The sequence below is a fragment of the Zootoca vivipara genome, chromosome 2, assembly GCF_963506605.1.
Source record: "Zootoca vivipara chromosome 2, rZooViv1.1, whole genome shotgun sequence".
Taxonomy (NCBI): domain Eukaryota; kingdom Metazoa; phylum Chordata; class Lepidosauria; order Squamata; family Lacertidae; genus Zootoca; species Zootoca vivipara.
The window spans coordinates 95,023,465-95,039,814 of NC_083277.1; the positions used below are offsets into that span (position 1 = coordinate 95,023,465).

Sequence of the window (16,350 nt, forward strand, 5' to 3'; positions counted from 1 at the left end):
CTATGCCAGCCAGTCTGCACATCACCAATTTATACATGGAGCAGTGACCAGTATACTTTTTTTAGAAGCATGGCTTAATGAGAGCCAAGGCTGAGACCCACAGCCTACCTGGCTCTGCCCTGGAAAATGCAGAATATTGGAGAGCAGTGCCTCTAAAAATATGCCAAATTGCTCCCCCTCACTGCTGAATAATCACAGCATCTTAAGGGCAGGGAGATACTTTCATGTATCTCTTTCTGAATAAATTAACAAGGGTTCGTAGAATGGCTATACCAAATCTAGCTAGGCGAAGGGGATGTCAGTGTTTTCTTCAGTTAAAAATATATTTGTGTGCTGAAGATGCATTTTAAAAAAACCCATCAATTCAATGTGCCTGTCTGATGCAGCCTTCCCTCAGAATCTGACCATCTCCATGCCAGTAAGGGAAATGGAAGTCAAAAATATAAAATTGCTGATTGAACAAGAATATCTGACTTGTTGCTAATATCAGCTGGAGGACTTGACAGTGGTTAATGCAACACCATTTATAAAAGGGATCCAGAGAGGAGCTGAGATAGTACATTTTGGTTAACATAACATCTGTTCTTGGAAAACTAGTGGAAAGCATTATTAAAGAATGTCCAAGCATGAAGAACAAGCCTCGATGAAACAGAACCAGTATGGCTTCTGTAAAGGTAAGCCCTTTCACTAAACCTTTAGTGTTTGGGGTTTTTTTGAGAGTCAGCAACCATAAAATAGGGGTGATTCAGTTGACATGTGGAAAGTCCCACAGCAAAGACTCCTGAGTAAGCTTAGCAGTCATGGAATAAGAGGACGGGTCATTTTATGGATCAGTTAATGCTTAAGGAACAGGAAGCAGAGTAGAATAAAAGGGCAGTTCTCCCAGTGGAGAGTGGACCATCAAGACGGCTGATCGTCGAAGAATTGATGCTTTTGAATTATGGTGCTGGAGGAGACTCTTGAGAGTCCCATGGACTGCAAGAAGATCAAACCTATCCATCCTGAAGGAAATCAGCCCTGAGTGCTCACTGGAAGAACAGATCCTGAAGCTGAGGCTCCAATACTTTGGCCACCTCATGAGAAGACTCCCTGGAAAAGACCCTGATGTTGGGAAAGATTGAGGGCACAAGGAGAAGGGGATGACAGAGGACGAGATGGTTGGACAGTGTTCTCGAAGCTACCAACATGAGTCTGACCAAACTGCGGGAGGCAGTGGAAGACAGGAATGCCTGGCGTGCTCTGGTCCATGGGGTCACGAAGAGTCGGACACGACTAAACGACTAAACAACAACAACTTCCAGTGGAGGAATATGGGAAATGAGTCTCCTGGGAAGCGGTATGGGACCCTTGCTTTATAGCTTGTTAATAAACAACCAGGAGTTAGGGGTGAGAGCAATGAGGTTGCCAGGTTTGCTGATGATAACAAACTGTTCAGGGTGGTTAAAATAAAAGGATTTGCAATGAGTTCAAAAGGGATCATTCCAAATAGAGAAGGCTGGGCATTAAAATGCCAAATGCAGTTCAATGTAAGCAAGTATAAATGATGCACATTGGCTTCATGGAAATGCTACTGGGGTCTGAACTGATGGTGACTGACAAAAGAATAAGACCTTAGGGTTGTGGTGAATAGCTCAAAATGTTAACCCAGTGTGTAGCAGCTGTGAAAAAGGCAAGTTCCGTGTTGAGGATAATAAGGAAAGGGGTTGAAATCCAACAACATAATAATTATATTATACTAATCTTTCATGTGGCCACACTTGAAATGTTGTGTACAGTTCTGGTTGCCTCACCTCAAGGGGTAATGTAGAACTGGAAAGGTTCAGGAAAGGGCAACCAAAATGATCAACGGTCTTGAGCAACCCTCCTATAAGGGAAAGGCTTATGGAGCTTTATGGTTGAGAAAACATGACGTGATATGTGCAAACCCATGTCTGCTGTGGAGAAAGTGGACAGTGAGAAGTTTGTCTCCCACATTCAACTATATCTTGGGGCCATCCATTGAAGCTGAACGTTGGAAGATGCAGGATTGACAAAAGTACTTCACACAGTGCATTTAAGTTGCCCCCACAAGACGTAGTGATGGCCACCAACAGTGGATGACTTTAAAAAAGGTTTAGGCAAATGGATTGAGAATGCGTGCCTACATGACATGTACGTGGTGTCCTGGGTTTCCCACATGCAGACATACAGCTCTTCCGCTGGCCCCTCTCAAAAGTTTCTTCTCCAAGGAGGCAACAGAAGGAAGGCATAAACGGGGGGCTTCCCGAGTTCCCGGTCCTTCACCCACCCCGCAGAAATCGCTCGCCTGTGAAAGCCCTCCCTGAAGCTGGATCTCGTCTAGCGGGCTGTTTATTAGACTCCGAGCCTGGGCCTTGATTTCATTCCTTTTGTTCAAATCCCAGAAGCCCAACGGGGCTCCCTCGGATTTGACCCCAAATGGCTCAAGCAGTGAGGCCTACCCACGAGACGGTGCCCCCCTCCAACCCACTCCCTGTAGGAGCTACAGGCGCGACCCGCACTTAGGTGCCCAGCCTTGGCTCTGTCCCCGCCCGCCAGGCGAGCCACTTGTTTCCCCACCGGCTCCGCAGCCCCACTCCTGCCTTTCTCTCTTTCGCGGCTCCTCTTTATTTCCGCCGTCCACCTAGCCCCCCCCCCCGGCCACCCCCGCTTCAATATAGCCGATATACAGAACGTCTATCTTGAACCGTCGGAGGGGGAAACCTCCGGGCGCCTCCCCTTTAAGGCTCGGGGCGGTTGCACCGAACGGCTTCATGAATGGAGGCACGTGACCCAAACATCACGTGACGTGTCCGTGAGCGGCGGCAGCGGCGGACCCCGGACTCTCGGTCCCTCTCTGCGTGGCGGCCTCCCCCCCTCCCCGCCCCGGCTCCCCCCCTCCCCCGGCGGCACCGAGCGGAGAGGGTGAGAGACTGCGCGGGCGGCCTGGGGCCCCCGGTTCCACCTCTGGAGGAAGAGGGAGGAAGGCAAACCGGCGCCGCCACCCCCCTTCTCCACGAGGGAGGGAGGGAGCGAGCGAGCATTAATAAGCGGGGGGGGGGGCGTCTGACATAGAAGCGGGGGGGGGTGTCTTTTTTAGGAGAGCCCTGCCTCTCGTTCTCCAATTGCGCCCGGGAATTTCGGGCGCCGTGGAGTTCAGCGTTTATCTCTCCACGGTGTTTATTTATTTCCATTATTATTATTATTTGAAGAAGCGACTCTTGCAATGTAGGTGGAGACTTATGTTGACAGGAGCATGGCCCCCCTCCCCAATTTCCACCCGGGAATGTTCTGGCGCGCTCGGGTGTGGGGGGTGCGTGTGTGTGTGTGTGTGTGTGTGTGTGTGTGAGAGAGAGAGAGAGAGAGAGAGAGAGAGAGAGAGAGAGAGAGAGAGAGAGAGAGAGAGAATGATAAAATAGTGTGGGGGGAGGGATAGGTGGGTCTAGGTGAGCGAGCTTCCGTATTTCAGCAGCCGATCTTCGCTTCCCCACCTCCTTTCTTCTCCTCTGCTCGTTGACTTCATTTTCTGTTGCTGACAGATGGGTGGGTGGCTTCCCCCCCTTTCTTTCCTTCTGAGGGGTTTCTGCGGCGTGGGTGGCCGTATTTATTTCCCCCCACCGCTGTCGTTAGGAGGAGAGAAATGCCATTGCCACCCCACCCCCGGTTTTGCCTCGATCCTTATTGTTGTTGAGTTTTCTTCTCAAGTAGTGGGGATCAAAAAGTAGTTGGGCACCTTATTATTCCATTTTCTTAGGGCAGGTGCGCCCTCTCCCCTGCTGGGGGGGAGAGGTGAGGTTCTCCTTACACACTTATGTGTGTCTCCAGGGATGTGCAGCCATGTCTGCTAATGTTAAAGGGCTTGCCGTGCTGACTCATCAGGTGTCTGGTGGGGGAAAAGAGTGAGTCTATGTGGGGTGGGGCACAGGAAGGGGAAAATATGGAGAGTATTGGGGATTGGAGGGGGGGTCTAAATCACCCCATTGCATCCCCTTGGCACAGCCTACTGTGTGCAGAGCCCAGACACTGCTGACTCATCAACATGAGGTCACCACTAGGTATATGCTGCACAAAGGGAGGTAGGGGCTGACCGGCAGATGGGACCTGTCAAAAGGGTTAGCAGGGGGAGAGAGGGTGACTTGCTGACTCACTTTCTCACTGGGTGATAAGGCAGAGAAGGGTGCAAGTTCAGGAGATGGTTGGGAAGGGGATTCGCCTGAGATTCTTTCTCTCTGCTACTTGTCTATATTTTGCCTGCATTCAAAATGTTGTGACAACTGTAGCTTTCTGAGCATATGTCATACAGTGTATATATCCATGTGCAGTTTATGTGCATTATGTGCAGAAGTAACTGTATGTGGGGAGTGTGTGTGTGAGAAAAGGGTTACTTGGCAGAACTTTTGTGAGAGACCCATTCCTAAGTGCTTGTAGATTTATGTCGGTATGTACGGTATGTTTGCCCTGTCTGCTCGCGTGTCCTCGGTGCTCTCTCTCTGTACATGCAGGTCTTAACTTTACTGTTTTGGCTAGCTTTATAGACTTTGTAAAATGGTAGCTCCTGAATACCTTTATGGAAATTGCTGCTACTTGTCTATGCTGTCTTTGTCAGACAGGCACGATGTCCTCAAGGACTCTGTGAAGGAGCTTGGCATGCTGTCACACTGAAGTGGGAAGGGCACAGAGATGCAGATTCCCTTGTTTGTGCCTGCACAGCTCTGCTTGATTTGTATAATGGAGCACGTCTGTGCAACAAGTGCATGCTGTCCTACCCTGAGTCCCTTGTGTGAAGTTCCCACAGTGAAGGTAGCTGAAGCATGCTGTCGTCTACAGCCACAACTCTGGAGGGCAATCTGTCCTCTGCCAGTTTGAGAGCGGCTTGGCTACTGGGGACTGGGCAACTTAATCAGTATGTCAAAGATGTTTAGATTGCGATTATATGGGGATGCTTTGTGTAACAATAGCTAGCTGTGGTTTGATGTCCTTTTGACGGAGATCTCCACAAACTGATTCTAATTCTAAAACGGTAATGTTAGAAGGACAGAGAAAGTTAATCTAGTCTGATTCCATTCTCTGTAAAAGGATACTTCAAACCTAGTGCTCCTAACAGACTAATGTGTTGCATGTCTCTTTCCTGGTCTCATTGTAGCAGGATAGGAGATGATGAACAGCTGTCTTGATTCTCATTCTGGGTGTCTGACATAGCAACCTGGACAACGTATTATTACTGGATATTTAGATAATTGCAGTGACTTACAAAGTTTGTGGCAAATGGGAAGCAAAATAGATGTGCCTTGTCTAGAAGCCTCGCACAGTACTTGAAAATAATGATTCAAAGGTGTGGAGAGAGATGAGCAAGCTCAGTTTTAATTATAAATATGATGAGCTCCTCAGTGATCATAACTAGGAGTCTGGTAGGAAGAGGTCAAGTTACTGATTTTTGGTCCCCTTTACTTCAGTTCTGCTGAGTAAGAAGAAAACTTGTGTAAACAGCAGTGCTGAGGCACTATGCACTTTCTAAGCATAGTGGGGAGATTGCTGGGGCCAGTCATGTCTGCTTTGAGGAGACAGAATTCTCTAGTGACTCTGTTTCTTGAAGTCTTAACTGGGTAAGCATCTACTTTCAGGTTAAATATTCCATAAATGAGAAGTTATGTATAGACAAGCCCTCATAAAACACATGAAAGACTGAGGGCAGCAGAGTCACTTACTTGCAGATATGTACAGTGTAGTGTTGAAACTACTGTTCATACTTCACCTGTTGAAAAACCTCCCGTTGCAGACGGTCCTCCTGCTCCTGGTTCCCCCTTGTCGTCATGCCCATCTCCTTCCTCATCCCTTGCAGCTGGGCCTCCTCTGATGGGGCTGCCTCTGCTCCTGGAATGGGTGACGTCACCATGTTTACACTAGTTTGATGGCACAGCTCTGTGAATCAGGAATGTTGAGAATGGGGGCCTGTGTTGAATCATGCGCTCTGCTGTCAGCTCTGTTGTGAGCGAAGAATTGGCGGTGCTTGTGCTGAGTGCAGACCTTTTGAGCTTGGCAAAATGTGTTGAGGTTGCACTTTCCCCCTTTGCAGCCGTCGCACTTGGCACTTTCCAGTGTGATCTTTCTTCGGGAAGCTGTCAAAAAGCTGAGAAATCAGCAGTCTGGGGAGTTAGACCAAGTTTGTCTCTGTCTGGATGCCAGTTCTCTCTGGCCGTCGTCCTCCTTGCGTGATGTTAATAAGTCCTTCTGTGGCCAGCAAGTCAGGACTGTAGAAGGGTCTGGTGCCATCCCAATTTATGCTGGGCACAGAACACGCTAAGTTTGGTAGGGATTCCACTTCTTGACTGCCCTCTTTTGGCCTTTTAAAATCTTTCTAGTAATGAAGGTTGTGCTTCTCCTAGGCACAGACGCAGCACACATTACTCCTTCTGATGAAACTAAGATACCTAAGTTTCATATACAAATATGAGTTCAAGTATCTTTGACCCATCAGAGTGACTGAGGTTTTTTTTTGCTGTGTCTCATCTTTTTCTCACAGCATGTTGTTGTGTTGGTTGTTTAGTCGTTTAGTCTCACAGCATAGACTTCCCTAATAATTTCCTATGCAATGAAAGAGAACTATGAGCACTAAAGATTATTTCCGGGCAGCCTTTATGTCATTTCTTCTCTTCCCAGATGATAAAAAGTAACTTCGCATTCTAAACATTGATTTCTAGACATTATATTAGAGTCCTGGACTTGCCCTATGAAATGCATTTTTGAGTTGGCTGGGCAGGGCACTAAGCATATATACTCTCCCACTAAGTATCTCTTTTCTGGGATATCTGTGGAACATCACTTATACTTGGCATGGTGAATCTTATTATTCCCTTACTTCTGCTGGGTTTACAAATATAAGATGGGTCTTTGCTTAAGCAGTTTCTGTACTTTAGAAATGTTCAGATCACTCTCACATGAATGCTTGCAATGATGCCTAATACATTCTCACATGTCTCAAAAGAAAATCCTATGACAGCAAAAGGAGATTGTGTTTGGAGTATTAGTTCTAGTACTGTGGCTATTCAATGAGTGGGTGACTTTAGGTTACAGTTCTGCTGGAGACCTATAACTGCACATGGTTTTTAAATGGAGCAAAGTCAGAAAAATGAAAGCAAAGGGTTATACTGTTGAGAGGCATACTTGTCCCTTCTGTAGCATTTATTTTACCAGTATTGAAAGAACATGATTTTTTAAAGCATTACCGTGGTATCAGAGGGAAGCCTTCGCCCTGTTGCAAATTGTGTTTTGGGGGATGGCAATACTGTGTTCCTCCTAGTCTATTCTCTGAATTAAAAAACTTAACTAGTAATTAATGTCTCTTTCCCCCACATATTTTTAGAATGCTGACTCCCAAATGGCAAGTCCCAATACTGCCTGCAATCAGGTTTTGGATGTTATAGTGCAGCAAGCTAAGTGTATTTTCCTTCAAGATCAGTAATTGTTTGGAACCTACTTGTCAGTTTTAAAGACAAAAATAAGTTGGTAGGTCCCGCTAGTAAGACAGTTGGGACCCACTGCGTTAGTGTGCAGTAAGCCTTTAATCAGTGACCACAGCCATATCCTTTGGGCATAAGCACTTTGCTTGTCAGCAGTTTTCGGTGCTCTAGGAATATCAGAGTTGTTGCTGGCCTATTAGTGATCTTGGAAAGCGCTGAAGCCATCCCTTCTGGGGGTGCTGCTGGGGGACCGTTCCTTGGCTTTTGCTGACACGAGCTTGTCTTAATTCTCTGCCATAAATGTGAACTGATGTTTTATGCATTTAACAAACAAGAACATGGGCTGTGTGTGGGAGAGGCATTTATTATGCCATGTAAGTGCTGATGATGTGCCTGGTGGGAGGTGGATGTAAAAACATCCCTGTCTGGATGCACATAGTGACTCCTCTGTCCCTGACACAGTCCTGGCCACACCAGCAGATTTTCTTCTTGCTTAGGGAAAAACTGTGGCTTCTGAACTATTCCAGACAAGTAGCCAAAGGTATAGTATTTATGACGCCTAGTGTGTGTGCATTTTGGGGGTGCATGTGACCTTTAAGACACGACTCATCTCTTGCTGCAGTCCCAGATCTTCTGCAGAAGAACATAACTAGTGTTTCATAAAGTTCCAGATTAAGCCTTAAGAATAGCACGACGGGATTCTGCTTTCTTTTTTGTTTGTGCTATGTGGTGGACTGTTCTGGCTTATACTGACAGCTACACCAAGGCATGTCTGTATGCGATGTCTTTTTTATGAATCCACTTTTGTCTGCTGGTTTCAAAAAGAACATTCTAATAACGTACTCAGCAGTAAAAATTTGCTTGCAAATGTACTTGCTGTCCCATGTGTCTTGTGAATTCTGGCATTGCAACGCTAAATTTTATTCTCGCTAGACTAACACAATGGATGTAAAATTACTAAATGTAAAAGTATAATCAGTGTGGGTTCTTTAATTTGCCTTCTGATTTCCTGAGCTTTAACTATAAAAACCTGATTACACTTCCCAGGCTTATTTCTGAAATCATAATTGCTGGAATCTTGAGAATCTTTAAACTTTTTTTCTAAAAAAAGTAGCATTTGGCATAGATTTCCCTAGCGACACACATTCTGGAAGCTTAGAACATAGTGAGATGAAACCAGTAAGCCAGCCTTCCCTAATCTTGCAATCTACAACTCCCATAATTCCTAAACATTGCCTATGCTTGATGTATCTTATAGAATTTGTAGTCTTATTATTAATGTTTATTTATTTGAACCGCATCTACTAACTGTAGTTCTTGAGGCGGCTTCCTCTCTCTCTCTCTCTCTCTCTCTCTCTCTCTCTCTCTCTCCCTCCTCTCTCTCCCCCCCTCTCTCACACAAACTCTTGTGTATTTCCTACAAACCAAAAATGGCTCCCAAATGTTGAGTCCCTTAGGTGTCAGTCCCAAATATCTGGGGAGCCCTCGGTTGGGGCAGTCGGGTTGGGGCAGTTTTCTAAGAATGCTCCCTCTCATTCCCTCTTCTCCCTGCCTGCCACCCCCTGTGTCTTGCTATTCAGTTTCCCAGACAAAGAAACACTTGAGACAGGTTGGGTCAATCCATATGCACCAGCTTCTGTCACAGGGAGTATTTATGAAGGCTGCTCCCACACAAACTCTCTAGTTTATGGGATGTCATCGTAGCTCGTGTAGCTTTCAGCCCAATCATGGAAAGAGAGACAGGCTGGTTCCCTGGCAAGCCTCTTGGGCTACAACTCTCCTGCTTGGTTATACTACGAAGCATGCACTGTAAGCAAGGCTGTTAGTATGCTGAGTCAGCATGACTGGCTCGGCACAGGCGTGCAGGACCCTGGCTGCCAGGCTATTTTTAAATGTGGCTTCATCCTGCTCTGGCTCCTCCCAGGGTTCTTAATTCCCCTCCCTGCCATTTGCCTTCAAGTGTTATAGAGAGCTGTGGGGCCGGTAGTGACAGAGGTGGCCAGGAGCTGTTGTAAGTCTCTCTGCTTGGTTCATGCTGTGTGGAGCGCATAGGGATTCGTTCCAGCAGGGAGCCCTGCCCACTTCCCTGCCTGGTTCCTGAGCCAGATGAGTAGGTATCTGCAAATGAGGGCTCAGGGTCTTGAGTTTGATGGTGACCTCTGGCCATTCTCTTTTCTTGCAGAATCTGACTGTGAAGGCTTGCGTGTTATGACGACCCCCAACAAAGGAAACAAAGCCTTGAAGGTAATGGGGCACAAGTGGGGCTTTGCCGTCCATGGGCAATACCAGAGCTTCCCGTGGTACATCTGTTCCCTTCTGTGTCCCCCACAGGTGAAGCGGGAGCCAGGTGAGAATGGGACCAGCTTGACAGATGAAGAGCTGGTGACCATGTCTGTGCGGGAGCTGAACCAGCATCTGCGGGGCTTGTCCAAGGAGGAGATCATCCAGCTAAAGCAACGCCGGCGGACCCTGAAGAACAGGGGTTACGCCGCTAGCTGCCGTGTCAAGAGGGTGACACAGAAGGAGGAGCTGGAGAAGCAGAAGGCAGAACTTCAGCAGGAGGTGGAGAAACTGGCCTCGGAGAATGCCAGCATGAAAATGGAACTTGATGCCCTGCGCTCCAAGTACGAGGCGCTGCAGAACTTCGCCCGGACCGTGGCCCGGAGCCCTGTCACCCCTGCCCGGGGCCCACTTGCCGCCAGCATGGGGCCCCTTGTGCCCGGCAAGGTTGCCACCACCAGCGTCATCACAATAGTGAAATCCAAAACGGACGCCCGGTCTTAGTGAAACGAGCACTGCCTGGGCTTGTGTGTGCAGGGCAGTTAGGCACAAAGCTCATCCGGAATCCCCAAAGCACAACCCTCTCCCAGGTGGCCTGGCCCCACGCAGGCACACGCCGGCCTGCTTGTCACTGCAGTCCCTTTGTTTTTAGCTTTGTTCTGGTTGGTGTGACTGATGGTAATGCAACCCTTCTGTGTGAGCAGAACCTTCCACCCAGAGGTGTTCTGGGGACAGAGACTGAAGGACCTCGGTACTCTAGCCAAAGAGATTCTCAGCAGCATGGAATAAATTCTTGGGGAGAGAAGTCGCCCAAAGGGGGGGGGGAGGGCAGAGGTCATAGAAAGTTGGAAGACCTGCTGTCAGTGATGACGTATACCATTCTTCCAGGGTTGTGTGTCAGCTGTCCAGTCTGCTGCTTGTAAATTGCTTGGTATCAGTGGCTATGATGGGGGTAGTTTGTGTAACCATGTTTATATTAACATCTAGTTGCGCCTTTGATGTTTAAAGGTGGGATTCCTTAGGACTTTTCCTAAAAGGGGAGGGAAGGGGCAAAACTGCAGTTTCCTGGTGTCTGTGCTGCTGAGAAGGGAAAGGAGCCAGGAATGGGCACTGTTGTAGCCTGCCTGTCAGGTAAAAAGGCAGGTTCTACTGTGGTGACTACAGGCCGGTTTTGTGCCTAATGTGTTGCACTGAACAAGACCAAAATCACTAGTTGTTTCCTGTGTTTGGAGAGTATCAAGTGTCTCTAGTGTGATGGTTTACACAAGTCTATGTGGTTTAAATAGCCCTTTATTTAAGAGAGAAACATTCATTTGAAAGAATTGTTAAAGATCCAAGTCTCAAAACTAAAACTGGATGAACAACTTGGATTTAATAGTCTCCTTTTTAACCTGAGAGGGTGGGAATATTTGACTGTCATATTCCTGGAGACTTTGCTAATTTAAAAGAAAAGAAAAAGAAAAAGTTAAAAAAGTTAAAAAGTTTCTCGCTAAGTCTTTGTGGCTCCAAGGTTGTTTTTTATAAAGAGTTATCAGACTTTTATTTATAAATAATGTAGGGGGGAAAAGACAAAAAAAGGCTAGTCCTGTTTGATATCTTTTTGCAATTGTACCAAAAGTGACTTATTCTTGAACTCCTCACCCGCTTCTTTTGTGCTCCTGTTGTGTTTAGTTGTCTGTGCTCTGAGGTCTTGTGTGGCGCTGTGATGTGATGGTGCCAATGGCCATCTTTGCTGTGTGGATGTCCTGTGAGCATTTTTTTTTTGCTTTTCCTGGGCTGAGGGCAGGGCTTTCTTGGGCATTTCCCAATGACCTTCTGGCGATCCTCTCTTAGAAGGTTTACCTGTGTCTATTGGCCTCACTTCCTCAGCTGCTGAAGTCTGAGGTAAATTGGCTCTTCTAGGGTGTTGCTGAAACTGCATAAATCAGGCATAGGCAAACCCGGCCCTCCAGATGTTTTGGGACTACAACTCCCATCATCCCTAGCTAACAGGACCAGTGGTCAGAGATGATGGGAACTGTAGTCCAGAAACAGCTGGAGGGCTGAGTTTGCCTATGCCTGGCATAAATTATAACTGGCAGACACTCTTGCCTTCCCCCATGCCACTTTGCATCACAGAGTTTGCTTTCCTGTGGATACTGGGTCTCCAATGGTCAGTCCCAACATGTCAAAAAAAGTTGGGGAGAGGAGGCCACTGCCCATGCTGCAGCAACATGAATCAGTTAGTGGAGCTGGCAATGTAACTAACTCCAATATTTTCTAGGGTTGGGCCACAGGCGGCATACATCTAGGTTCATTCCTTGGGAATAATTCTTTTGCTGTCAATGCTACCATCAACTTACCTCCTGGCTGTTGTTTTCTGTTCTTGGGCATGTTGGGAAGTACTTGGGAAGCGCCAATGGAAACTCCATAGAGACTAATGAGTGTGTGATTGTCAGTGTGACCCAGGAAAATCCAGCTTTACTATTTATTCTCCGGATACTCATAAAGTGTTGTTGGAAGCCTGGTCACGAGGTTCTCCAAAGGAGAACCTTCTGGCAGCCTGCTTTTTTTCTGAGAGGAGGAGAATAGTTGCCCTGCCTTCTGTGCTGCTACCCAGAAGTGTTTGGTTCACAGGGAGCAGGTGGTCATCCCATTATCAAGAGGAGCATGTTGGGACTTTGGCAGTATATATTTGTCAGGCTGTCTCTCCAGGTGTGCACTTAAAACTTGGGGCTTTGCCTAGAAAACAGTGTTCTTCAGAGCAAGCACAGCTAGTGAGTCCTAGTCGAGAACACGTTCAGAAATCTTGACTGAAGCAGCATAAGAACAACATTATAATTGGCAGACACTAGAACCCTCCAGCTGTTATGATATTGCCAGCAGGATCGAGAAACTGGCATAGCTCAGGCTGGGCAGTACAGAATTTGGTGGCTTTTCAAACTGACATTCTACTAGATTTGGCCTTCACGGCTAAAGAGAAAAACTTAACGGCCAATTTTGAAGCAAAGAGGTCAAATTCGTATAAGCTGAAGGGCCAAATTCCTACCCAGCAGATACCCAGGGACAGCACTCAACAGTTTCCATTGTAAATGTTTTTTCCATCTCAGTTTAGTGAAAATTTATTCCCCGGAGTCATCTTCCGAATAACCTACTCAGTGTGAAAGTTTCACTTAGAACATCTCCTAGGTGCAAGAAAGAAAGAAAGCTTTAAATGAGGATTAGTTGTCGAACGTCCTCTTCTTGAGCTCTCTCCAACTGCAAGCTTTCCATTTGCAATGTAAAGACAGGGCTGCTCTCTACCGCCAGTGGTTCTTGTAAATATCGCAACCATTCTTTCGACATGGCAACCTGGGGTGCTTTTCTGCTGCTCTTTGAATGTGTGGACTGCAAATTTGCAGTTGGCAGTACAGGAACAAGGAAGAGCAGACTGAAAAAGAGCGGGTGTGTGTGTGTGTGGATTAAATAACAAAAAGAGCTCTGGTGTGGTTGCACACTTAGCTTTGCTGGAGATTCCACCAGAAATCATACTGGTTACTCCATACAGCAAATTTAGAAAGAATAGGTAAGAGGCTGCTATTGGCAAGGTAGCACCTTTGCCCTACTAAGGCTGTTAGGTGTCTGACCGGAAAATGATTGAATTGTATGGAGTATGTTAGGGCTGCTGGGGTCAGATGTGGGCTTGTAAGGTCTGGTAAGGCCCCAGGGATTTATGTCTCTCACTCCCGGTTTAAAAGGTTTAGAAACCATTGGAGGATTGATTATGTAGGATTGCTGGGTCCAGAGCTATCCTACCTTTTATTGTTTTTTAATCCTTCTACCTCTCTGTACATCCTTCCCTCCCATCTTCAAGCTGTGCATATTTTCTTCCCCTTGTTGCCTTCCATTTTCTAGTCCTTTGCCAAAGAAATCCAAATTCTGTGAAAACCAAACAGTTGTAATCTGAGCAAGCAATATGTATGCAAGCTTGTCAAACTGAGAAACCACAACAGCGTGTAACTTGGGTTTCCTGGTCACCAAACTGACAAGCGAGAGGTGGGGGCTGAAGGGAAATCGTAGGTCTCGTCATGACTTGCTTTTGAGAGTCACGTGAAGGGCAGTTCCATGGGCTGCCATGCTCCCTTGATGAGCAACAACTCTTGAATGCCAGCTGTCTGACCTCCGCCTGCCTCTCCACTGGCATTGGTGTGCTTCTCTGTACTGTATACTGCTCCATGGAAAGCAGGGCGACAACACCTTTGGTGGTAACTTTGATATTTAAACACAGCTTGTATGAGAAAGTGATTGAGTGGGGCTGTCTTTCTGGGGTAGAAGTTTCTTTTCAACAAACCTTGTTGACTCTTATCATGGATATATTGTCCAGAACAGTTCTTAACAGCTTGCTGGAGTTGGCCGGGCTTCCATTGCTGCTTCCTCTTAATGGGTTGTCTACTGTTTCCATCTAGATCTTGGATAGCAAGAAGGGCCTCTACTGAAAGTCTCTCCTCTAGAGTTGCAACAACTCGTGCCCTTTCCTAAAGAGGCGAGACGCTGTCCACAGCTGGGTTTGTTGGAAGAAGTTGCAGGTGCGTCACCTTGAATACAGCGGGTGTGTTATCAGGCGTGTTCTGGCTTTGGAAAGTGGGAAGGGTTGAAATGAAAGTGGTGAATCTTCCAACACCCAGGGGGCCCTTCAAACCTCCCATTCTCCCTTCATCCATTTTCAGTCCGTTTCCTACTGTTTATTATGAGTTCTTCCCATCCCAGGTGCCCCTCTCAAGCCCTTCCCCTTGATTTCTCTTTCTGGTATATAGAATTCAGAGTGTGATGGTTCTTGTTTTCAAGGTGATTGTTTGTTTGGTTTTTTCTGCTGTGAAGGGTGTTGTGTGTTTATTTCTCCTTTTTTATTATGGGGCATTTTGTTTGATGCAACAGGTGGGGAGCTTTGCTTTCTACTTAGCTGCGGAGCAAATACGTGAAGTATAATTCCGCCCACATGTGGCTGGCTTGTGGCGGGGAGGGGGAGGGGGGCTTGTTTTTATGTCGTGGTGAATTGTGTAAAAGTGATCTCTTTGATTATGGAACAATTATTTTGCTTTGGAAAAAGCAAGCAAGACTGCAGGCTGGGACTAGGGTATTTGACACTTAGGCATGGGTGGAGATTGCTCAGCGTTTGCACATGGGGAATGTGCCCTCAGGTTGGATAGCTGTGAGTGTGTGAGTGCATAGATACATGGACACACACATCACATGCATTCATGCATAAAAGTCATGCATTCCTTGTGTCAGATGTTCCTTTTGGAATCTCTTGTGCCCTTGGCACACTCCAGAGATGTTACAAGTTGGCCTTGGCAGGGGGTTGGACTAGATGACTTTCGAGGTTCCTTCCAAGTCTATGATTCTACGCTTTCTTCATATGTTACCTTTAAACAGGATTGGTATCCTGTTTATTGATGAAGCTGTACTCAGAATTGTAGCTGAGCTCCAGTGGCATCTTGCTTTCCCTTCCACTGGAAAATGCAAGCACTTATTGACAGCCCCCCCCCCTTTTTTCTTTCTCTCTCACACCTTCCTGATGTCTCGAGCTATATTTTGTCGGTAAGAAAAATTTCTAATGCACAGGAAGGTCATTTCCTGTTTGATAACATTGCTGCTTTCTTTGATACCTGCAGTAGCAGGTAGCTATGGCTGCTAAAACAGAGGTTCTTCCCCATGTTGAGAGACCAGGACAGTATCTCATGGCAGTCTTGCTGTGAACGTCAGACAGGTTCTTCCAAGAGATGAGGATTTATGTTTTCCTCTCCCGCTATCTGATGTATACAAGCTCCGGACACTTGTGGCTGTCACCTGTATGAACACTGAGCAGTTGAAGTGAATAGTTTCCTCTTTCCCAATGAAGGTATGTTACTATCTGGCTAAGGTATGTTACTGTCTTGCTAAGGCAAGGGGGGTTGTTATCTTCAGAGGGTTCCAAAACAAATCCTGCTTGTCCTTGCTCTTGCCCTCACCTGCAGTTTGTTCTAAGTTTATTACACCCTTTGCCAAAATGGAATATTATGGAGAAAAACAAGACAAATAAGAATATTCAGAGCACTTAATGAGACTGGCTAAGGACTTTTCCTCCCCACCCTCCAGATGTTGAGGATAGTTCTTACGACATATTGATATAAGAAATACACTGCTGCTTTAAAATGTTTCTTAAAAGGGGTGAAGAGGAGTATTTTGATAAAAAAGAGAATCTCAATCTCCAAAGCTAATAAAACTGGAGATTAATTCTATGTGCCAGGGGTGTAATAGCATATTGTCAAGTCCTGGGGCTCTTCTATATAATGGGAGAGCCCAATGAATTAATCAGTATTTATTGCTAAATTATTGTCCTTTTTCAATCTGTAGATATCTGATAACTGTTGGGGATTTGTTGCCACAGCCCCAGTGGAGGTGTTGTTAATTTATTTATGTATATAGTGTATGTTTGTTGATATGAAGCATTCTTTATTTTGTATATGACCAATAAACATCTTTAAAGAGGCTGGTTCCTATGATATTACTGACTAAATTTAGACTGGCAGATTTGTTTCCTGTTGCTGACTGAATTGACTGAGGCTTGGATGATTTAATGCAGTGAATGTACCTTTCCCCCCCTGCTGTAGAAAAAACC

At 46.3% G+C, this 16,350-nt stretch overlaps 1 protein-coding gene across 3 annotated transcripts; it reads left to right on the forward strand.

Annotated features, from left to right (window-relative positions):
• The first annotated feature begins 2,838 nt into the window (after window positions 1-2,838).
• Window positions 2,839-16,220, forward strand: MAFG (MAF bZIP transcription factor G). Of its 3 annotated transcripts, none has more exons than XM_035104269.2 (3): window positions 2,839-2,922; window positions 9,637-9,698; window positions 9,786-16,220. In XM_035104269.2, exons 2-3 carry the CDS (start codon window positions 9,663-9,665, stop codon window positions 10,236-10,238), a joined length of 489 nt encoding a protein of 162 aa, XP_034960160.1. In that variant the 5' UTR covers window positions 2,839-2,922; window positions 9,637-9,662; the 3' UTR covers window positions 10,239-16,220. The 3 variants fall into 3 exon arrangements, with proteins under 3 accessions (XP_034960160.1, XP_060127893.1, XP_034960159.1); XM_060271910.1 differs by lacking the exon at window positions 2,839-2,922 and adding an exon at window positions 2,930-3,225; XM_035104268.2 differs by lacking the exon at window positions 2,839-2,922 and adding an exon at window positions 3,373-7,995.
• Window positions 16,221-16,350: the final 130 nt, after the last annotated feature.

What these genes read in the sequence shown, in the direction of transcription:
- MAFG (XM_035104268.2), top strand. Translation starts at nt 7,839, where the DNA reads ATGATGTGCCTGGTGGGAGGTGGATGTAAAAACATCCCTGTCTGGATG. An exon ending in TTCCAGACAAGTAGCCAAAG is followed by an intron (nt 7,996 to 9,636) that starts GTATAGTATTTA and finishes CTTTTCTTGCAG; the next exon opens with AATCTGACTGTGAAGGCTTG. An exon ending in AAGGAAACAAAGCCTTGAAG is followed by an intron (nt 9,699 to 9,785) that starts GTAATGGGGCAC and finishes TGTCCCCCACAG; the next exon opens with GTGAAGCGGGAGCCAGGTGA.